General features: G+C 30.4%; 1 protein-coding gene across 2 annotated transcripts; it reads right to left on the bottom strand.

Moving 5' to 3' along the window:
* Window positions 1-1,796: 1,796 nt before the first annotated feature.
* LOC102579730 (transcription factor BIM1) lies at window positions 1,797-8,369 on the bottom strand. Of its 2 annotated transcripts, none has more exons than XM_006345028.2 (12): window positions 8,066-8,369; window positions 7,657-7,939; window positions 7,486-7,554; window positions 5,285-5,659; window positions 4,704-4,818; window positions 4,478-4,605; window positions 4,285-4,393; window positions 3,878-3,947; window positions 3,704-3,796; window positions 2,818-3,266; window positions 2,277-2,406; window positions 1,797-2,157 (listed from the first exon to the last, which is right to left on the bottom strand). In XM_006345028.2, the coding sequence occupies exons 2-12, from the start codon at window positions 7,691-7,693 to the stop codon at window positions 2,056-2,058; spliced, it is 1,677 nt and encodes a 558-aa protein (XP_006345090.1). In that variant the 5' UTR covers window positions 7,694-7,939; window positions 8,066-8,369; the 3' UTR covers window positions 1,797-2,055. The 2 variants fall into 2 exon arrangements, with proteins under 2 accessions (XP_006345090.1, XP_006345091.1); XM_006345029.2 differs by having other exon boundaries at window positions 5,285-5,656.
* Between the last annotated feature and the right edge of the window lie 16,993 nt (window positions 8,370-25,362).

Here is a 25,362-nt window from a genome sequence, read left to right as displayed (position 1 = left end):
GCGGATACAAAGGAAGGAACCGATGAAGAAGATGAAGAGTACAATAACAAAATTATTTGGGTTTATGATTTCGTTATTTTAGGAAAACTTGTTAGAGTTAATACTCAAGATCCTGTAAATCTGTTGGGTTGTTAATTAGTCAACAATCAATCCTTTAATAAAGGAAATAAGTTACACCCCTTTAATTCAAATTGATAAATTATTTATCTTAGCTTTAAAAACTGTTGGATACTTGTATCTCTGCCCTTAATGATACATGTATCTCGAGGTCAAAATATGGTATAAAAAGTAATATTACAAACTATTGGGATTTATAATAATTAGGATCTAAATTAGTGGGATTTATGTAAGATGCCCTAAAGTAAAACACTCATTATTAACTTCCCCAAAAAGAAATGTTCAACATAGGGATAGAAATAAGAAATCGTCAAAGGATGACTTGTTTGTTGGCGAAATAAAGAGACAATCCAAAACCCCTTTTGGCGTCAAAACTCTACGATCGACTATTTGATTAGATGAATTGAAGGTGACAAATTGACAATATTGTTCCTTTACCTTTTTAAAAAAAATAAAAAATAAAAAATTGTTCAAGTCAAATAACCATAGAAAATGCAAATAATAACAAGGCCCATGTAGCATTATAATTGTCTACAAACTCGCATCACGGCTTTCGACGATATCAATTGATTCTTCCAATTTTGATCTTGTTTTTGAATTATAGCTAGTGTCCTAGAGTTTCAACTTCAAAAATGGATTTCCTTTTTACCAGGATTGTGGCTATTTTTTAAATTATAGGGACTGAAAATGCTAATTGTGAAATTTGACTGGACTAATTAGCAATGATGATTGGAAGCCCATTTGAAATTTTGTTTAGTAGGCCGCTTAGTCGATTTTGTTCGATAGGCCCAAAGTATAGCAGAGCTCTTAAGATAAAAGCCCAATATTTGTTCGATAGGCAGCTCAAGGAAATGAGAAACGAGGAATTTTCAGAAACATCAATTAATAGAAACATAATTAGGCTCTTAACTATAGTTTGTTGATTACGATTCGTAACGACATGTTACAAGAATTTTGAGAAGAGAGGGGGAGTGGGAGAGGAAAGAGAGAGGGGAAGAGAATTTGAATTTTATGTGTTGGGTCATTTGCACTTTTGCTCCTATTTTGTGCTGGGCTTTAATTTATGTCCTTCCGAAAAGATAATTTTTGCGTAGTAGAAATTTATAGTTTCGCATCATAATATCCTCAAGTTAATGCACGGACATAACTTTAGTTTCTAAAGAATTTATTCCCCACGAGACATAAATTTGTTTGTGAAAGAGATAAAGACCACCCCATTTGAGGGACAATACATGCAATTTTATGTGTTCCGGTTAAGAATTGTTCCTCTTTTTTTTGTATTGTATGATAGATTGATGAATGTGTTCCGGCCGCCTAACCTCCTGTTAGGTTAATCTATTGGTTGGTTGTTCCTCTTCCACTACTCCCCAAGATCTAATCTTAGATGCTGATAGTGATTTTAGAGGGCTTGTTTAAGATTCATTTTACAATACATAAAATAAAAATATTCAGCAAGAGTGTTACGTTTTCAGTATTATAAGGAGAAAGGGATTCAAATTTCATTCCCAAATCTTTGACCTGTAAAATTCCAACCTTCTCAGGAACCTATCAAGTTTTCTTTTCTTTTTAGCAATTCATCATGTCTATAACAAAATAGACTAGAACAATGTCCTTGAGCCTTCACATGAAAATGAATAGAAGCAGCAGCTTCTCCTCATCAGCATGGAAAGCCTTAATAATAAGTTAATACAGTAGTTTACTACAAGTAATAAAATATCACACTCTAGTCACGTAAATTTGTGTAGCCCAACAATTCAAAGGGGCAGAAAAATAATACTAGTTCATTACATATACAGTGGCTTGTGATCTCTCATTTGGGAGATTTCTGTACCAGGTGTGGACATCAATATTGGTTGAGAATGGGAAGGCAAAGAGGAAAACAATTAAATTTAAACAATGGAAAAAGAAAAAAAAAACCACTAGTGTTTCAAATTATCATTAGCTTGTTTTCCGCCTTTTGAAGGCATGATCAGGCTCCTCCCTTGTGGTTGTAACTCTAGATTTTGGAATTGGTTGATTGCTTGGTGTAACATCATCAGCCTGTTGGAATTTTGTGATAGTTAATTACTTAAGGCTCCAACCCATATGTTAACTTTGAGAGTGATAACTTAACATCTAGAACTATATAAAGTTACTGGAAAGTAACAAGGGCTATGTACCTTAATAGTTGAAGCTGATGAATTTACTCTCCCATTTGCTCTCTTTCCAAGATCAATTTGCACAGAGATATTGGCTTGGGTCAAATCTACTCCAGAACTATGCAGCGCTTGTGTCAAGGTGTTCAATAGCCTGGCAAGTACCAAAATAGACGCAAATCATGCCACTGGTATATTCAGAAGAAGAAAGCATAAAGAATGTCTACTTAGGAAGAGGGAGATTTGATCAGAGTGCAAAACTGTGTATAACATAGGGATGCAACAAACAACAGAATTTTCTACGATAGACTATCTCAACAGTCAACAGACAATGTCACGATGACTAAAGATGGATGTTCATTCACTCTGTAAGACTCAAGACATATATTGTACAATTTACTCAAGAGTCTAAAGTGAAGTACATGACCTCTTTCTCTATCACCAGGTTTATGAATGACTAATTTGTTGCAACCACATCTATAGATATGCATGTGGAAGTAGTACATGAGCGTTGCTTTTTAAAAGATAAATTTCAGAATCTTTTAAGCACTAATAGAATCTTTACCCTTGAGAATAGGCACTAGAGATGCTGATGGTACCACTTTCTATAGGCAGCTCCTGCCTTTCTGGATTAGCATTTGGAATAGCATAATCAGTCATATGTGATCTGCTAAGTGAAAATTGAGACTGAGACTTTGGCTCCAACTTATCAGTATCAGCTGTCAGCTTTGATGAATATAGCGCTGCAGTGCTACTAGTCCCAGAAAACGAAAATGTATTTGGGTGCATAGGAAGTGTTGTCGGCTTATTTGTTAAACCAGGCTGCTGACGGTTTTCCTTTAAACTTGGGCTGCTTATGTTTGGTTCCAGTTTTTGCACATTGATAGGATTAGCAGAAGAAATCCCCATTATGCTCTCATCAAACTTTCCGGCATACGTCAGTGCAGCAGCGGATCCATTGATAATGCGTTGAGGAAGATTGCTAACACCATGACTCGTCCTATGGCACTTGCTCTGTTACAGAATGAAGGTCAGTTAAAAAAGTGTGCTAATGAATGTACTAAGAATATAGGTATCTAGATTTAAGCTAATATACAGATTAAAAGGAAATATGTTGTTGGCATTAAAGTGTTAAGTTTGAATGTTATTGCAGTATAACAGCATCCAATTCAGACCCCAAGACTTTTCATATCGTGATATACTCGGAAAAGATGATCATGGAAATACACGAGCATGTGAAGACTTCAATTTCATTTCACCAACTTGGCGTCTTAATTATACATGTGGTGTCGACAACCTTCCACATAGACTGACTGCATCCTTAATATAAATTTCATATTCCTCAGTTCTTAATACCTTAAGGTGAGCCAATTGTTGATAAATGCTTGAGCACAACATAGCTATGACCTAAGAAAGGAGAGGAACATTGAGAAAAACAAGAAATGGATTACCAATTGCAACTTCGGAGGTTCATTGTCCCAGCCTTGGTATGATTCCTCATACTTGTGCACTTTCTCTTGTAGAAAATGAATATATTCAATAACCTGCAAGCAATATTTAAATTTTTATTATACATATCTCTATTGATAAAGAGAAGACTAAAACAAAATGTTCAATTCAAGTACCTCCAGTAAGAAAGACGCTTTATCTCTTTTCTGATCACTGTTAGGGATGATTCCCCTCAACATCTGAAATCTGAAAATTAAAAGAATATTTAGATGTTTAACTAGATATCACTTTATTTTGTCCAAAAGTCAATCAAAGTAGTTGTTGATAATCAACGTTTTGAAGGGATGAAAACATAAAACTGTATAGGAATCTGTAACAGAACAGAACATTCAAGCAAACTCCTTTCTATGCAGAGAAGGCTGCTTGATATCCTTCAAAGAGGAGAGAATAGAACAAAATTGGAAAACACACAAGTCCGTCTAGCATGCACCGTCCTGCCCTAGACATAATATTCTAATTAAGATAAGGATTCTATATCAAGAATATTTCTATAATTAAGCTATCAACTATGTCGTAGACATGCCTGTCATTGATCTTGCTTCTTCTCCGTTGCTCTGTTGCTGAATGCTTTGAACGTGGGGTGTTTGGTTTTTGATCGTTGCCTTTTCCATCAACCTTTACAGATAAACTACCTGTAAAGGAGCTATCTGGATGTTACAAAACGACAACTGCATGTAGACAATGAGTGGAAACAATCAGACTTACACAAGACAAACCTCTGGGGTGCGACTGTGGTTCTTTCTTAATCACAAAATCTTCATCATCATCATCATCGTCATCTTGTGCATTCTTTGCTGATGTTATCATATGTAAGAAACTTTGGCTCTTAAGGGGCGATGATTGGCTGCAATGTGATCATACAGTTAGTAACTGCAAATAAATGTACTGTATCAAGGTAGAGAAGGGGGAATTCATATGATTGGGAGCAAAAGAGTCACTGACTGAGCAGATGAGAGCGAACTTAAGGCAGTAGTGTTGTGCTTATGATTTGAAGATGATTGTGACTGCCATTCTAATGATGTCGTTGGTTGAACTCCTCCAGTGTTCACACCTGCTTCTGCCAAGCAAATAGGAAGTTTTAATTGGAGTTGAAATGTTCAGAGTTAACTATTCATAGATAGCGCTAGATCAACAAACACTACCCGTGAATATCACAGGCTGGCCACATTCTATCTATGTTCCCGGTCAGAAATCAAATTAACTTAGGCTTCTCTATTAGTATTTTCTTTCTACTTGTTTCATGTAATTCTTGAAAACTGAAGTATACAGTCATAATAAATCTCTTGGTAAGCAAGGCATACGGGATGGAAGAAAAGTCTCGTTCAAGAACCCATTTTACAGAAGACTGAAAATTTCTTATGTGAAGCATGTGCATGTCATGCATTTATATTAACCGTGACTCTGGGAGTAATACATCATTGTAGACTTATAAACTAGCAGTGATATAGTAAAGTTACCATTTTATTTACTACTTCGTAAGGAATGTGCCAAGTCAAATATGGAAGTAGGAAGTAAAAATTTACCTCTTAGGACGTGTTGATCACCCCCAGAATTCTCCTTCCCTGTCTTTCCCTTCTTGACTGCAGATTCATCCCACAGTGTGAAACCACTCCCTGTGTAAGAACTGCAGTTTGAATTTTCATCATTTTTGTCGGTACTACTTGCTTGTGCTACAGAGAACAAGCTTGCCTCTGGCTTTGGTATCCTTTGGTGCAAATAAGAAATACTGAAGGTGCCTATGCCACCAGGAAGAATATGCTCCCCTGAAGGAGTAGCAGCTACTGGTGGCGGAGTTTTCTCCATAGTTGCTACTTCAACTTTGGTTTCTTCCTTCATTAATGTCTTCTCTGCTTGCTCCAGTGGTTGCAAGAAGTCATGAGTCTTTAGGTATCCACCTGCTTTAGTATGCACAACAGCCATTGAGAAAGGACTAATAACATACATGCAAGGCAGGCAATTGAGGACATAATTATCTGGCGGCAGGGCTTGACTTTTCATTAGAGGTTCAAAATATGAAGAATCTGGCGGCAGGGCTAGTATTTTCATTTGGGGTTCAAAATATAAAGCAATAAACAGATGAACTAACTGAAAGAGGTTCCACATTTACTATGTATACATAAAATATAATTTTAACCACGTATAAATAGTGTAATCTTCCACCGCTAGCTCCATCCAACAGTACCAATGTTTGACAAATATTTCTTTTCTCTGATCCTAACGTGTTACATACTTCAAAATTTCATCAAAACATCACATACTTTGTGGAAGCTACAGTTCAGTATTTCATAAGTAAATTCTGTTTGCTACATTTTACTGTCTTTTTCAACTTATCATGAAGTCCAACCTACAAAATCCAAAAGTATGAAAAAGAATCTAACATAGTAATAAGTTAGTGCAATAAGATTGATATGTAGGGAAAGAAGGGGACCAGGGTACTGTACGAATTAAAAAGGAAGTTAATAAACTCTTTTTGGGAGAAAATAGTATTTGCATATTTTACACATAGTTGAATCAAGTTTGAGAACAAATTAAATTCCCATCTAAATCTTTTGATAAATTTTCCAAAAATTATTAAGTGATAGTACCAATTTTTGGGTCCCAAACTCTGTCCACAGAGAACTGCCATATGCCCAAAAATGGTGTACGGAACCAAAATTAGCCCAAGGCCCAACCTTTATCCAGATTGAGTAATGTTGAGCCTATCTCAGCCTAAGTAGATGGCCCACTGGAAGAAGATGAGCCACATCTTCATACGCATTCAAGAGTCACGGGTGTATTTATTTCGACACTCGTGGGTGTGACTGTTTTTTTTCCCCTTCTATCCAAACAATACTTAAACATCACAACACATTTTTTTCTACTGTTTCCAGATCCCCATGAGTTCTTTTACTTTAAATAAAAACAAAAAACCCAGATTTTTTCTTTCTTCTTTTTTATTAAAAAAAATAAAAGAGAGGAGAGAAGAGAGAAACCAACCCAAAAATTTACATCTTACATGTGGAAGGTTTGTCCTTACCATAACCTTCTTGGACCCCCACCCAAAAAAAGAATATGAAGATTAGAGGATCTCTAGATCAAAATTTTAATATATGAAAAGAATAAGCTAACATTTGACTATAGATTTTCGAAAAAAACACTTTTAAATATCTGTTTGGTTATGACATTTTAAAAATATAATGTACAGATTTTTTTCAAGTAAAATATATGTTCAAACACAAATTCAAATTTTAACTACGTTCAAATTTCAAATTCAAAGAGTGGAAAGAGCCGGCTTGCGTTCTTTGCATTGAGATTGCAAAAATATATTCAGATCTCCTAAATCTGATTAGACGTAATTATTATTGATAATGATAAGTAACCAGCTATAACCTATTAGCTCACAATTTAGGTATAGATAACTTAAATCTAATCTAATCAACTCTCAATTTAAGTGTATATTTAAATGTTAAAATATTAAATAATTTCTCATTTAAGAATCTTTTTTAAAAAATTTAAAATAAAGGGCTGCATCTTCTCCAAAATCAATAATAATAACACATGCATCCCAAACACAACTTCCTCAAATTAAAATTATAGAGAAAAAAAAATCTCATAAATAAATCAAAAAGGCAAAAGGAAAAGATACTTTTAATTTATCTCGTTGAAATAATAAATCTAAACGACAAAAGGATTTATTTATTCTTTAATCCGAAAAAAAAAAATCCTGCATGCGTGAAAAATTTACCTTGGGGAGGTCTTGGATCTTGTTGAACAGGTGAATACAGAGAAAGGAAGTCATGCGTCGTCTTCCTCCCTGCAACAATCACGTATACCGGAAATCTAAATTCTGAATTTTCTACTACTACTACTATTTATTTTCTAATTTTGAAAAAGTGAACCTGAAAAGTACTGTTACCTTCTGTTCCAAAAGGTCTGGGCTGAGGCAGCTCCATCCCCACACTTGAATTGTGTGTTCGCCAGATCAAGTAATTACACACAATTCAACCGAATTTCGCTAATTAAGTCGTTGCGTAAATCTGGAAAATTCTGAATCCAAATCTCTTTACGGTGCAGATCCGCCTCCAACGAAAATTGGAGGCGCATTAACAGTGGGCAAGCAAGCAAATCTTCTGTAAAACTAACTTCAAATTACTCGCCTCCAACGAAAATTCACTTTCTCCTTGTTGTAGTAAATTCAGCTTCAAAAATAAGTTCCGGTAAGAAACAGGTGGTCAACAAATCATCATAATTCAGCTGAATTACGCAGAATTCAGCTGAAAATATACGTAAGAAAGGAGAAATCGAGAAGGAAGGAAAATACTTACTTTAGATGAGATTTAACGATGAATAATGCATAATTCAGATGAGAATTCTTCCGAAAGAAATGAAAGCAATAGTTCTCACAATTCCCAAACGTAAGAAGGAAGTGATCCAAACAGTGACTTTTGAAAGATATTGCTGGTAGGCCCTCGTCGTCTTGTCTAACAAAAACCCAATTCACTTATAATATGTATATAAGTATTTTACCGTCTTCTCAATTGCTTCAATATACATCAACACCCAGAAAAAGAAACAGAAAATGGGTCTCATAGATCAGAGAAATCTCTCTCTCTCTACTTTTCTCTATGAAAGGGCTTTAGTGAGAGGAGTTTTAACTTTTAAAGGCAGCGGTTCTTCATTTTCGTTTTCGACGTGCCAACTCCGTTTAAGTTTAAACGCCGTTAATGTAACGTAACGTCGTTACGGCGGATTAACGGTGTTTGGGTCATTGGTTAACGGTTTTTTAAGCAAGTGACCGTTTACTCTCCTGTGTGTCGGATCAAGGTGTCATGGAATTTTAATTTTGATAATCTAGTAGATTGAATTTTTTATATTTTTGGCGATCCCGAGTAATAGTATTAATTAATTTAGCGACTAAATCTCTTAGTATAAATAAACAAAAAAAATATATATATTAGGGAAAAGTACTACTCCATGTTCCAGTTAAACAAATAGTGATGCATTAATCTATCCCATTTTTTCGAAAAAAAATGGCTCCTCCACATCACATCTTAAAGATTATTTGATGAGTAACTTCCACTTCTTAATCGATTCAAAAAAATAATTATTATACACTGCGCTATAATTTTTTAAATTTATTGTCTCAGACACGTAAATCTCTGACAAGTTAATTTATTATAATTCTAATTTTTAAGTAACATTTTTATCTTTTGAAACCAAGAACAAAAGCATGCAACTTGGACAAAGTCTAATCAGCACCTCTCTGTTATTTTTAAAAAAAAATCTTCCTAGGTTTGATTTGATGTTCATTTTGAAATCTCGATTATTCAAGATCATATTAAGTGAAAGAGAAATGCAAAATCTTTAAAATCGAAACCTCTGATTATAAATATATATATATAGAGAGGCAATTGGAAGGTAAGAAGAAGAGTGCCTGTAGCTAGCACCAACTATAAGTCTATCACAACAAAAATGTTTCTCGGGAAAACTTAAACTTGAAGTTTTTCCCTACTTTGTACATGTTTAACATACTTTCAAAAACTTTTAAGTTTACGAAATATCCACAAAAAATGAACTTGGCATTAACACACTCCAATACTTTTAATTAACCGTGTAGTCTTTTATTTTGGATAATCTTAAAATTTCAACCAAAAATGCACTTGTTTTTACAACAGAAGTAAAAACAGAGTAGTATCTCTGTCACTCTTTGAACTTGAGTGGGGTAAGCAGTATTTAAGCTCTTCTTTTTCTGTTGACAAGTGAAAAAGATGGGGATTTTAGATTTACAGATCTCAACAAAGAGAGAGAGAGAAGTACAGAATTGATATGAAAGAAATCACGTGAGTGGCCTCTCTCATTAATTCACACACAAAAATACAATTAAGAGTTGGGAGGGCGTTGACCCCGTAAGTGATTAACTATTGTAATGAGTATGATTAGTGCACAGATCCCAAGTAAAGTAAATACTAATCAATCTACATTACTGTAATTTGATTTGATATTTAGTTGTAGGAGTGAGTACTGAGTAGTGAGGGGCAAAGTACAAAAAAATAAAGAGGATGGGAGGGAGCAGAAGGATGTTGGTATGGAAGGAGAAAAAGTCACGTGATTGGCAGCACTTACTCACTCAGTGCCCTTTCAGCTCTACCGGGGAACGCGGGGCTCTTTATCTCTCTCTTTTTTAACACCCATGTGCTACCCAGATTCTCTCTCTCTCTTCCTCTCGGCACTCGCCAAAAATATATTTCGTCCTTACTCGTTTCATTTCAAAAAGAATGATAATAGTTTAACTTGACGGAGAAATTAATTTCTCAATGAGATGATACTGATTAACATTCTTTTAGGGTGTCTTTATTGTTTTTGGATTCTGAATTTGCTTCATCTCATTAATAATAATAACATTACCATATTTTGAGTAGTTTTAATTACGAGTAAAAAATGTGGATGTTATTTGTCAATTTATACTGAATGATATTCTCTCTAATTCATATAAGTGAGTTGTTGAATTATGACATATTTCTTTTAAGAAAATAATTATTTAATGACATAAAATAAAGATATCTTTCGATTATTACTTTTTTTAATTATTTTTAAATTAGTTTACCAGAAAATGTAAAGGTAGTACTTAATCACATTAAATGTAAGGTAATAAAATAAAATAATTAAAACTTTAAATAATTTACTTATTTTGATAAAACCAATTCACTTAATGAACCAGGAGAGAATTATATAACTTGATGTGCCAATACAACTACTAATGATTTCTTCTTTCATTTTATTTCAAAATCTTTTCATATGTCTCGGATAAATTAATGTCTTTAATACAAATTTAACTTTTCCAAATGTCGTCATTTTTTCCTCTAGAGAAAAGGTATATGCAGTATAAAAAAAAAGGTTAAAGAGTTAATATTGGTCAGTAGTGTTTAGTGTTCACTATATATATATTTTGTACTATATATGCATCACAAGTCAATTGAACTAATATAAACAAAATAAAATTTATATATTTGATTATTACATGAAAATCAACATTTCATTAATGTTCCAGAGTACACCAACTAGGCTACTAATCCATCACATCAAAATAAGTTGTTTGCTTGTATTTTTGAGATTAGGGGTTCTGAAATTATTTATTTTAAAAATTAATGATAGATAGTTCAAAAATGGTTGTTTAGTTCCGACAATCAAGGCAAAGCATTCAGATTAAGATTAAGGTGCACACCTACAACCGAACAGGTTGTCATTATCATACAACTAATTTATATAAGTACTAACTAATCCAATTAATTTAAGTATATCTCTTTTTGCATCTTAATTAATAATTTCCCTTTTCGAAAAAGTTTCAGAACATGGCTCCTCTATTCATAAACTAAAACTACCTTTAAGTAGCTTCCATGCCCTCACAGGTTGTATAGTAGCACTATATTATTCTGTAATTTGGACGTATCTAAACATTAATTATTACATTACTAATCATTTTTATTAGATAATCCATTACATTATTGTTTGTGTCTGGCTTCCACAATCCATTATGCCATTCATCATTTCATTTCTTTTCTTTTTTTCTATCGTATTATACTCCCCTACGTTCATATTTACTTATTCATATTCAATACACTTGGTAAAAATAATAAATTTAAAAAAAAAATATTTTTTATATCACCTCTATTAATTATAAGTTATCTAAATATCAAAGAACTAATGTATTGAATGATAAGGGTAAGATAAGTATGTGTGGTAAATTAAATCGTGATTTTTAAACTGAACAAGTAAAATTGATATCTATTTTCAGTATAGTGGACAAACAAATGTGGATAGAGAACTCTCTATGTCTCAATTGATGTGATATTAATCTTCTAATTAAAAAGAATATCACATTACTACAAATAAAATAATTTAACTTTAAAATTCCTCATATACCCTTGATGAAATTTATAATCACACCGATATTTTAGATTGTTTCAGACCACAATCTTTTTTTTAAAAATCTTAAATTTTGTTATGTCAAATCAAACGAGGCCACATAAATTAAGACGGAAGTAATATAATATTCTCATTTCACGAAAGAAAACGCCCTTAGCTTTTGATCTATAACCTAGGGTAACATGCAGCACCGTTAGGTACTTAAAGTGCAATGTTTCATATATTTAAAGAAAAAAAAATTACATAGTAATCCTAAATTATATATATAAGCCTACGTCACAACAAATCATGTGATCTCAACAATAACTTATGGGCTGGCATTATGAATGGACCTTACCTTCTTATGTGCTTTCATCTCTTTTAGGTACATTCTTAACCTCTAATGTGCAACTCAATGTTCACTCCACTTCTTTTGGTTGCTTCATGAGATCTTACTATCTCGATATTAATTCTTGACAATCTATTTTTGTTCTAATAAAATCTTTCAGTATAGCATATGTTGATCATCTTTTCCGTTATATAAAAAAAAAATGATCATTCATTGAATTCACGACTCTTAAGCAAATCATAATACCATACAAGGACATTTCAACAACGTTCTTCTTCATAATTTGGTTATACTTTTCCTAGAAGAATTTATTTTTATGAAAAATAGCATATGAATATCTGAGTAGGTTGAACAAAGATTTCGTCTATTAACTTTCTTCTTCATTTTCAATAATGTGCAGACTGAAATTGTAACAAAAGATTTCACATTTTTATTCTGCTTTATTCCCCTTCCTTTCATTAATTCACGGAAATAAAAGGATGGTACTATTAGCAGGAAAGTGCTCAGTTGTGATGGACAAATATAAACATGTGGTCACGTATAAAAGTAAGGCATGTGAGTTAAACACTGCAACTCACGTGCTCATGCACAATATATACGACAAAGCGGCTACTTGTTCAAAATGCTACTGTCACTGCCCACTTCTACAGGTCGGAAGAATCAGTAACAAAATTAGTTCGTGAAAATATGATCAACATTTAAATTAGCTCATGAATTTTTTTTTTATCAATAAGTCAATCATCGATTCATTCCTCAATCAAAATAAGAAGAGTGTATTTAAAACGTTAAATGCGCGTATTAACATCAATTGGTTCAAACAGAAGAGTGTATTTTAATTAATTATTAGCTGAATACGATTTGTCCAAAAGTCTAATTGGCTAGCCAACCATCTTAACAATAATTTGTGGTAGACAATACACGTTTTACTGGTTTCTTAATTTTAATTTTGAATAATATTTGGTAAAATAATTCCTAGTTGCAAAACTTGATAGAATTTAATACATTTATACGAATATTTCAATTTAAAGTTGCAATAACTTATATATGAATATTTTAGGTCTTAAACTTCATCGCAGGATTAAGATAATTAGGAAAGTGCAAGTTAGTTAAACTAAAGGATTTATATTTTATTTTTTCTTATTTCAATGAGTAGATGATAGTTGAAGTTAATTATTATTTTATTTTATTGAGTTTTATTATAATAATCATTATTTGACTGATCATCTGAGAAATTAACTTGCAATACCGCCTCTTTATTAGTAGTAGAAGAGTAGGTATCTAGAGGATGTGAAGATCTTTAGTGGAATTGAAATGTGCAATATTTTCAATTTTGCTTAGACTTTGTTGTACTTGTATTTTTCCATAAGAATAGTTTATTTTGACCTGACATGGTGCTAAAGGAAAGTTAGACTAGCAGTCTTATCTAAGGGGAACCATATATTGTTATGGAGGTTGAATGTTTTTTTAGAAAGATAATATAAAGATAAATTATAGTAGAAATGTATATACATGCCAGAAAAGATTTTATTTTTAATGGATTACTGTTTTGCAAGATCTTATTTTAGTGAGAAAGTTGAGATTGAGCTTTCAATAAAATGAAATTATCTGTTAGTTCGAATTGATTGAATGACAAGTAATACTATTAAATTATATTTTCAAACTAAGCTTGTCTGGATAAGTTTTGAAAATCTTTTTTTTTTTTTTTGTCAAAGGTGATTTTTGAAATAATATTATTAACTATAGTCCTTTCTTAAATATATTTTTCAAAATATAATATTCCCTCCGTTCACTTTTACTTGTTAATGTTTGACTTGACACACATTAAAAAACAGTTATTGATGTATTTATTTTATCAAACTAGCTATATTTTAATTAAAGTCCTTTCTTAATATATTTTCAAAATATAATACTCCCTATGTTCACTTTTACTTGTCAATGTTTGACTTGACACCCACTAAAAAAAATAATTATTGATATCCCTATATACTTTATCAAACTATCCCTATTAAATGATACTTAGTATTAGATTTTGAAAAATAATTTTGATAATTCGTATTTAATGGTGAGGGTAAAAACATGTAAAAAAAAATTGTTTGTTCTTGTGTCAAAAGTGATACTCAAGTAAAAATGAAAACTTATTTTAGAATTAGTGACAAGTAAAAGTTTTAATGGAGGGAGTACTAAATTAAAATTGATATCTATTTAAAATTGATTGGACCATCGAAGAACTACATTAAAAAATAAAATAAAAAATCAACCCAACATAGCAAATCAAAATAGAGAAAAAAATATTAGCTTGTAAAAACATCAAATTACATTGAACGGATTTATAGAATTAAAAAGAACATTTATAACTATTCCAATCTAAATAGTAAAGGACATTAAATTAAAAAAATTACAAAAAAGAATTAGGAAAATAGATTGGGAGATAGTTTAGTTATCTAGGGACCTCATCCAAGGATTGTTAAATCTTGGATTAGATATCCCTCTATTTTCTAGAGATAACATAAGACCTTGTATGATGTATAACTAATTCATGGATTAAGTTAACTAAAGTAACCAAACAATGTTTTTATTTGGTTAAATTTTAATCTAAAGACTATTTTGATTAATACCTCCTACAAAACGGATCCTTAGTTCCTTATTAATACTTATTATTAATTATAGTCATTTTTTAATACATTTTTCAAAATATTAAAAAATTTATATTGAAAAGTAATATAGTAAAATAGACATTCTATTTATATATTGTTAAGGATTGTACAAGTCAATAATGAACAGATAACATGAAAAAAAAAGTAGAATTATAGATGCTCCATCCCTCCTAAAATACTTATCACTTTGTTTTTTTAGGTTAAATAGAATACTTATCACATTGCTCATAAACTTTGACCAACATTAAGTTAAACTACATGATTTTTATCAACATTTTAAGCTATACTTTTATATCATGTATATATGAAGATGTGAAAAATTATAGTATTGACTTATAATATTTTTCATATAGTTCTCGAATAAGTTAAAATTTAATTTTGAAATATTAAATTAATCAAAGTTAAATTAGTTTTGAAAATTAATAAATTGACTTGAAAAAATATGTCAAATATTTGTCCCGAAAAATGTAACAACAACAACTAGTAAATTAAATTCAATTTAGCGTTTAAAATTAATCAAATTGAAAAATAATTTTTTTTAAAGAAAATATTTTAGTACGGAAAGAATATATCAACCAATCAGAAATCTTATTACAAAACTCAGTCATGCACAGTAGAGTTACTTAATTATCAACCAACTGGTTGTCGATTTAAAACCAAGGATTAAGACTTTAAGTTAGTCAATGGAAATACAATAAGCTAAGCTAACGTGATTTAATTAAATTAATTTGTAGAGCTAAAGATTACATTTATTTATTTATATTATATATCTAAAAAATAAAAAAGTTAAGATTCCAATAGTACGCGAAGACCACAAAGGTTCATGAACACAGCAACGTCAATTACTTTTTATATAAAAAATAAAAAATAAACAATAAAAAAATTGAAATTCTTTATGTAGGTCTAGATCCTATGAATAATACATGCTGAACTCCTTTTTAAGATAATTCAAACTGTCCTATTTATTTGTTTTTATTTTAAAAAAATGAATTATTTAAGATCGTAAAAGAGATTCAATGATTTGTTTTATGATTTACTCATCCAAAATAAATTGAAATATAAATTATTACTAATACTAATAATAATTAAAGTAATTGTAAATAAGAAGCTTCCCTGTAGCGTGGACATTCTTTACTTAAGGTATCATTATAGGGATCAGTTAAATATTGTTTTAGTAGTGTCGGAGGATTAGGATAATCGTTATTCTAAACACACTTCTTTTTCTTTATTGCCGATTTCGATTTAATTATTTGTGGGATAATTAAAGTTGGCGCTATGGTACACGTGTCAATCTGACCGTAAAATCCGGTTAGTCACGTGATTTAAAAAATGTCTAGTTGATACATCGTCCGCCTCCCAAAATCACGTGGCCAACTCACGCGGTGATGTGCTGGTCCCACACAATATACGCGAATCTCATTTCCTTTTCATTGTTATTGTCAATAGTGAAACAAAAAAATATATATAATAAAAGGGAAAAGTAGAGTTTAATACAAATAACTAGATTGAAGAAGGATAATATCCTATAGAATTACCCCCTTCAAGTTTTCTTCGATCTATCTCGTTTAAATTCTACTATTATTATCTCTAACGTCTTTTTATTGATGTATGATTATTTATATTTTTTTCCACATATTTAAATCAATTCAATCTCATATTTTTTTATTTTTTTATCACAAATATAATTCTAACCTTATCTTGTATAACTTCATTCTTAAGCTTATCTATCCTAGTATGTCAACATATCCTCCTGACCATACTCAATATTTGTGGTACATAATCTTCTAAACACCTGTTTTTGATGAGGCAACACCATGCCTCGTACAACATAGTAGGTTTAGCCATTGCTTTGTTTAAAATTAACATCAAACTTGTCGACACATTTTTATCATATATTATTCTAAATGCTAACCTCTATTTTTTATACATCCCTCCAATACGATGGATGATATCATCGTCAAACTCTCTATTTCCTTGAATTATAGACTCAAGATACTAGAAAAAGCCTCTTTTAAATATTATATGCGTATCGATCTACACTTCCACTTTCTCTTTATATGTCACATCATCAAATTTGCGCTCAAAGAAATTATGTTTTAATCCTTCTTAACCTGAAATCAATAGAATTCAAGGACTGTTCCCAAATTTTCAATCTATCATTAACTTTTCATATATCATATTTAAAGTTACAAAAATCATAATTTTTCTTTACTTTTTAAAATTTTAAGCCAAATCAAAGCAAATAAATAAATTAAAACGAAAGGACTTTTCTCTAGATTAGTTTGGATGGGGATGATCCTATTGTAAGATAGGGATTCTAAGAGGAAACAAGAAAATAGAGTGATGTTGGAGTTGGACACAAGCTAATATTGACTGGACTTAGGAAGATGGCCCATTAAAGATGAAATGGGGCCCAATACTAAAAACGGTAGGGGCCGAAATCGTGATGTAGAATTAAAGGGATACGTGGAAGGGTAAAATATATGTCACGTGCTGAGAGAGTGTGTCCCAGCCTCTCACGTGCGCCCATCCCCTGTCGTGTTTCGCAGCTCGCGTGCGGTGGGGACCACCTATAACTTTTAATCCTCAACGGAGCGGCGTTGCTGCGCCGTTAACTTGACGTTACTTACTACGGATTTTTAGTGAAGTCGTTATGGTTGGTTCAGATGTCTTAATTATCAATTACCCTTCTTAACACGATGATACAATAAACAAAAAGAAAGCAAGTATAAGAAAAATATAACTTATTTGGTTAGCAACAAAAATTTATTGATGAAGATTGAAATTGATATTAACGTTTCGAATAGTAGGTGTTTGCAACAAATTTTAAACATATGGAAAATAAATAAATCACACAAATAAAATCTGAAGAAACATGAATATTTTATTGATAAATCAATGCGAGTACAATTTTGTTCCTCCCTTGATTCTACTCTTCTAAGATTTATCCATGATTCGAGGGCCGTTAATGTCGTATTTCTCAAACTAGGATGATTTAGATTTGACCTCTATATGAATATTTCATGACTTTTGTGGAATATTCGAGATCTTGATCATTAGAAAATACCCAAGATTTATGGGATATTTTGAGATTCCTTTTAAGTTAATTTAGTACCCTTTATACAAGTATAAACTAGAGTTTAAGGTTGAATAGCCTCCAAGAATTCTAATTGAAAAATTGAACACACATTCTAGAGTCCCAATTCGAATTGAACACGTCTTGTAGAGTCCGCAAAATTTCAATGTCTACGATAGAGAAAAATCATTGTACTTTGAAAAACGGCTTTTATTTTTCTTATGTTTTAAGTTTGGCTCGCTTATAGGGGGGAATTTATGTACTTAAAAATGAGGTGCACTTGATTGAATGTTAAGTTATTTTTCTAAATGATTGGGATGAATTCCCATTTAGGCATTTACTATCTTCTCTTCTATTTTCTTAATGGTACATCTAATAATGTTAGATTCGCTTTTGCTCACTAGTTCCCGTCTGTTGAACTTCTAGCAACTATTTATCCACATAGTTTACAAAGTAGTTTAATATTTCCCTTTTATGTCAATAGAATATTTAGAAGAAAAAAAAATGAAAATGGTGAAAAAAATGTCTCAAGACTTTCGAAATACTTCCTTTTGTCCTTTTTCGCTAAGCATCTCCAATCCTAACCTCTATTTTACTCTCCAAATATAAAGTTTTCTATTTTTTTAGACAACCAACTCTAACCCAATTCTCTATTTTACTCTCTAAAAAATAATCTTTTTCTCTCTCCTCAATATTATATTATTATTTCTATTTCATTCTTATTTTCTTATTTCATGATACACATCATTTTATTTTATTTTCAAATAATCACTATATAATTTTCATATAATATAAAAAATTGTTTTTTCAAATTCTTTACTTAATATAAAATGATTTTTTCCCTAAATTTTATAAATAACATAAATTGCAAGTTAATATTATATAATATACAAATTAATGGACAATTCAAATAAAAGTGAAATTATTAATGAAGATTATTACATTGCTCTCATAAATGCTCAATTAATGCATTACGGAGTTCACAATGAGCATTTTTATCCTTAATTATTTTATGTCTAGCTAAATATTGTTCAAATCGGAGATTTTCATGCAACAAGAACAACTACGGATAATTGAAAAAAGAAAACAATAAGCACAACCGCAATCATAACTACACTAATTATGTGGATCATACACTATTTTTTTCGAATATTGTTAAATCTGAAAAATGACCTACCGAATTACTAAATTATCGTTGTGATAAAATTATTATGTTATGTATTGTTATCTTGTATTTACATTATTATGTCATGTATTGTATTTTTAAATTAAAATTTTCATCTTTTAATTTTAATTTTGTGCATTCTTCATAGTGAAAATTAATAATGATATCCAACTATATTAAAGTAACAAAAATTTAAAAAATTGAAACATTATTAATTCGGGATGAAAGTAGTATATATTAAATAATATATTTTTTAAAATATTATATTACATTTAAAATGAATTAGTAATATTAGAGATATAATTAATGGTCTTATATGAAAAAATAATATGTTAACTACAAAATAATAATAAAATAATGAAAAAGTGAAATAGAGAGGTAAATACTATCCACCTCTCTATAAATGGAGAATAGAGAGTCATTTAGAGGATAGTTGGAGAGCACATTCTCTATTTTACTCTCCAAATATAGAGAATGGAGAGTAAAATAAAGTGGGACCGAAGATGGTCCTCCATTTAGAACTTTATTTTGTGTTGTTGCCAAAAAAAAAAACTTTAATTTGGGAACATTAAAACCACAAACCAATACTTTTTCACTAAGGGTTGATTATTTTAATTCCAATAATCACTACATGAAACTTTTCTAGCGGCTGCCCATAGGCCATGGCAAATATGCATATCCACATGTGGTGTAGCGAATATACTTGGTTTTCTCTCTATTAAAGTTTTCGAGTTTGAATTATATATAAATAAAAAAATATCTTTTATAAAGAGTTGTTTTAGCGTGGATTTCAAATTATGAATATAAAATAAAAATACATAAATATGCACGATCAGTACGAAAAAGAACATTGCCGGGTCAATATATGGTTGGAAATTGGAAGTGTCATGAAACAATATATGAAGTGTAGTACTGATAAACTAGTACAAGCAATAGTGGCATTGTCACTCATGACCTCAGTGTGTAAGTCATATGATATGATAGTTGGGGTTACTTTTGGAATCACATATAAAAAGTAACCCAAAAAATGAGATAGGTGTTTGGACATGAATTAGTTGAGATTTCAAAAGAAATTGTATTCGAAGTTGAAAGAAAAGGGATATATGGAAGTTTAATATGTGACATGAAAACATGACTTAAAGTAAAAAAGTTGAATTTTCTTGAAATATTTCTAAAATCTATTTTCAAATTTTAGATTTTAATTTTCAAGCTTGAAATTGAAATAATAAGTTAATTTAATAAATAATTAATCTCCAAATATTAGACGGAATAAATCAAAAGAAAAAAAAGGACATGTACGTAAATACATGGCGAGATAATCATCTTTCCATCCTTCACTAAACTTTTTAGGTTCGAATCTTTTACATTGAAAAATTTGGAGATCAATTGCATATACTATTGTAAATCACAAAACTATTATGATTGTATATATGACAACTTTTGTTCTTCTCAATCACAAGATATTGCGTGAATTAATATGATATTCCCTATATTATATTCTTTAACTCGAATATAAAAGTGGTTATATTTAAATAATTTCCCAAATCTTTTTATAAGAAGTTTTTTTGTAATTAAAAAACATTGTCGAACTAATTTTTTTCCTATGGAGTGTATTTTTCTTTTAGTAGGTGTATCTGATGTATATCCAAACTAACTAACTAAGCATTAGACTTAATAATTTGACTATTAAAATGAAATTGAAACTAAGAAGGGCATGAATTCAACATGAGCAAGGGTGACAAATGAGCTGATTCTGTGGAAAAAAAAAACAGATAAAAATCGACAAAATATTCCATATTTGATATACACATAAATGGATAAATTAACTAGATAATTTTTTTTTTTGGAACCCCAGGATAACCCGCAGTCGCTACAACCTCTGCCCTTCTTCGGGTGAGCACTGGATAAATCCCCACTGTGTGATAGCCTACAAACCACACAGAGAATGTAAACCGCACTAGGCAAGCCCTATGCGACATGCTCGACTCAGAAAACATTAAGGGTGGATCAATCCCGGGTCATCCGTGTGGATAATCACCCTCCAAACTAACTGAGACATCCCGAAGGACAACTAAATAATATTATTATTATTACTTTTTATTATGTAAAGAAATAAGTAAAAGTCATTTCATATTAGATCCAATTTTAAATAACTATAAACCAAATGAATAACCATATATTATGGGCATAATTTGGGAGATACATGAAAAACAACATAACACCATCAACAACCCAAATTAAGGTACGTGATAGCACGTGCTTCTACTCTTCTTTGGCGGTGCGTCGTTCTCATTCTCGTGACGATGTTCCACCATTTTATGTTTTTTTTTTTTTAAATAAAAAATAAAAATTGGTGTAGAATAGGTCCCACCGTTTCATTTCACCAACTAAATGAAAACACCAAAAAATTGATCAAAATACTTTATTTTTTACAAGTCTGTAGTAGTGGGGGCATGTGCATTTTCTTTCGGAAGTGACCTGTCGTTTCTGGGGTCCACATTATTTATATTCTTGCTGACGTGTCTACCTCACGTGTTTAATGTCTCGTGCTTTTCAACTGCACTAACGTGGCCCCACAGTATCTGTCCACCCTATTTTTGGTTTCATCAGTATTTGGGCTGGTTTACAAATTGGCCCATATTACAGGTCTCTGTTAAAACAGCCCATGAGAAGGATAAACAACATAATGTAATTCTTGTGAATCAATGTAATTCAGATATATTAAAGACAAAGTTATGTATAATTTCTATCTCGCTCGTCTCTCTCCCTATGTATCTATATTTCAAAAAGTATGTGATAGCTAAAATACATGTATCCAGGTATATCCGACTTGAAATCTGGTGTGAAATTATGAATTATTATTTCAAACTAAGAAGAGAATTAATAACCATGGTAGAAATATTTGTGTAATTAGGTGGTTTTTCCTATGGTCAAAACTGATACATCTAGCTGAAGTATTACGCAAATATTACCTTTTAAATCTTCGTTCATATTTTGTCCATGTTCTTGAAAATCTATGTAAATATAAATCTCTAGAAGTGACAAAATATTAAAATACCATCTAATATCTATAAAATTTTAGATTGTGAATTAATGTTTTCTTATAAGTTTGTTAGCCTGATCAAAAGCGATCTTTAGGCCGTAGTTTAAAATGTCCATAAATTACATTGGGTTTGGTGAGCTATGTGATGGTCTAAATTTAGCAGGCCCAATTCCAAATGTTTTCAAGAAGAATATTTTTCAAAGTTTTACTTAATCAAAACCAAATCCTAATCCTTCATAATATCAATTAGTTAAAAATAAGTTTAGTGAAATGTACTCGAGGTTTAGTAGGGCAAGGGGGATTATTGATAATTAGTTGGTGATAATTATTTCTACTTATTTCTCGGAACTATAGATGTTTCGCAGACATAATTTGTTGGAATGAACTGAACTATGTAAATGATTGTGATTCAACTGATTAATTATTGTTGGCTCTTTGAATTCTTGTTAGCACATGTTAAAGTAGTTTGGAAAAATAAAATTTTATTCAAAAAAAATATAAAATTCAATGTTCCAGTCTAAATTTAACTGTTTTGACTTTCAAAATTCAAATTGTGTCACAATAGCTTTTGTAGGGCAAAGCAAATGCTCAGATGAGAAGAAGTCAGAGCAAAAGTGAAAACAAGTCTCTTCCACTCCTCGAGAGGTTGAAGATGAGGAAGTGATGGGACAATGATGCTCGTTCAAGATAAGATGACGACTGACTGACCTATCGAATGGACGGACACTTTGATCTTGATCGTGCAATCTAAGTCGTAAAGAAAAACTATTGTCAATGCGGCTGGAATGGAGTAGTAATGTTCATGTAAATGGTGGGCGGACATAAGTTTTGCTTGTTCCCCTAAGTTTTCTCTTGTTTACACTATTAAGAAGAAACTTCACTATTGTGTCCTTGAGTGAACAATTAACGTAGCCGTGATTGATGGTTAAGGGTAATTTATTGTTTTGAGTATACATAATTAGGTATTGAAATTCACCACAATAAAAAAAAAATATGATGAAAAAATTGAATTGAGCATACAAAATAAAACTTGACAGTGACAAGATATGATGATAAATGTGCTACTTACTACCACTAATATGATTTGTTATCTTCTTTGCCTTTTAATAAGTGTGTAAAATTAACCTTTATCCTAAATGATAATTAAGGGATTTCACCTAACAAAGATGCTTGTGGAATTTCCTTTCCCATACTCCATTTTTTCGTACATGCCCATTGTGGAAACAATTTCAACCCTAATTATATCGATATGTTTATTTGGACCACTAAAAGTAGTTAAACAGAATAATCAATTTGATGTAGATGAATTTGGAACTTTATTAACATTTATTAAATTGTGATATAATTGACTTGAGACAAAGTTTGGTAGTATCAAAAGACTTTGCCATGTTTTGAAATCACTCTAAATAAATACATAACTTTATTGATTTTTTTGTCAAATATGTGATATGAATAAAATATTAATAGTGTCATTAAATATTTATCAAAATACATATATCATTTTTTAAAAATTAATCTTAAAAAATGTATCGTATAAATTAGGACTTAATAGATTTTTAAGGCTACTAAAGAACCTTGCCACAACAAACATCTATATCAAAACAGAAGCATACTTTGATTGATTGGTGATAGGACATATAAATTTGAATAAAATATTTATAAAATAAGATAGAGATAATTTTCAAACTTATCATATTTAAGGTTATGTTTCCCTTGAATTTATAATTTTTTTAAAAAAACTTGATCATTTTTCAAACCAAAACAATGGTGATGTTTTATATACAAAAGAGAAAAAATGATAGTTAAAATGTGTTTCAATAAGAATTTGATTACAATTCAGATAAGAAACTCACATACTCAATAATTTAATATGAAACTACTCGCACACTTAACAATTCAATATAAAACTATGAAAAAAACTTTAAATGTGTTTTAAATTCTTTTGATTTAAGGAATACATTTTAAAGTTTGTAGAAGTCAATAACTTCTCAAATGGTTTAGAAAAAAATCAAATCGTCAAAAAAAAAAAAGAACTCCTCAAATGTAAAAATATACTTAACACACGTCAGATTGATAAATGAAAAAATTGCAGACTGTTAACTAATTTGATACTCCTCTAAAGTTGGTCATGGAAAATATCTATAATCACTTCAACTTTTTAGGCATATATAGCTCTAATGGTAAGAATCTTTTATTGATTGCAATTAGTATTTTTTCTATTTTCAATTGAATACTTCCCCGTGTAAATTTATATAACACAATTTGACTAAATAAAGTTTAAGAAATGTGTAAAGATTTAGGAAAATTTTAAAATTATCCTTAAAAAAGTATATGTTTGTGGACTTTATACCAAACAAATGGGACCATACATGAATGAAATATATCATTTTCGCTGTTCCTATTTAGGCTTCATTTGTTACGCTTAATGCATCATTTATATTCGTCCCATTAAATGTGCTTGATTTGAAGGTCGAAGCTTAATCATTTAAATTCACTCAATTAAGTCTATTTATTTTGATTTTTTAAAACAAATCTCTTCATGAATCTGAAAATATCTAAACAAGTTATATCTGTAAGAGAGTTTTAATATCAATCAAATTTATATAATTTCATATGCACATTCAGATATTGAAAACAATCAGTTAATTATTTAGTCTTCAGATTTGGAGACCACATCTTAATATTCATATGTGTATTCCGATCTAGACATCTATAATCTTAATGCACATGCGTATTCAAAATCAGACGTCTTAAACTTAATGAAAATGAGGTCTTATTTGTCACAATTTTCGATTTCACGTCATTTAAGAAATTAGGTAAGTTTTCAATCAATGAACACGAGTTGATTTGTTTTAATTAGTTAATCTGACCAATGAACGTAAATTTATTTACTTAATTTTTTCTATATTTTCAATTCTAATAACTTTCAATGGTAAATTCGAAAAAATAATACTATCATTTATGCATTGATTTTATGAAATGACAAATATTAAAGACGATAGGTAAATAAGAACATAAGAAATATTGTTTAAAGATTACTCCATCCATTCATTTTTAATTATCATGATTTTCTTTTTTAGAGTCAAATTACAAGAACTTTGACTAACATTTTGTGATGATTTATTATCACATTGATATGCAAAAAAATTTAAATATTCAAATTTTTTATTCAAAATATAGAATTAATGTAATCTAATTTAATTTTAAAAATTAGTCAAATTGACTTTTGAAAAATGCATCAGTAAAAGTGGACTATATTATTTATTTATGTATAACTTAAAATAAAAGAGTATCATGGACTGTTAATTACTTTTTCCTTTCTAGAGAAAAATATAGTAATCAACGGTCAAGATAATAATTAATTGAATGTAGTCGGTCAACTAATGAGTTATTGACTCAAATAAAATGTGGTAGAAAATTATTTTCCATTTGC

Source organism: Solanum tuberosum, unplaced genomic scaffold (assembly GCF_000226075.1).
Source record: "Solanum tuberosum cultivar DM 1-3 516 R44 unplaced genomic scaffold, SolTub_3.0 scf00062, whole genome shotgun sequence".
Classification (NCBI taxonomy): domain Eukaryota; kingdom Viridiplantae; phylum Streptophyta; class Magnoliopsida; order Solanales; family Solanaceae; genus Solanum; species Solanum tuberosum.
This window is presented reverse-complemented; position numbering and strand designations above follow the sequence as displayed.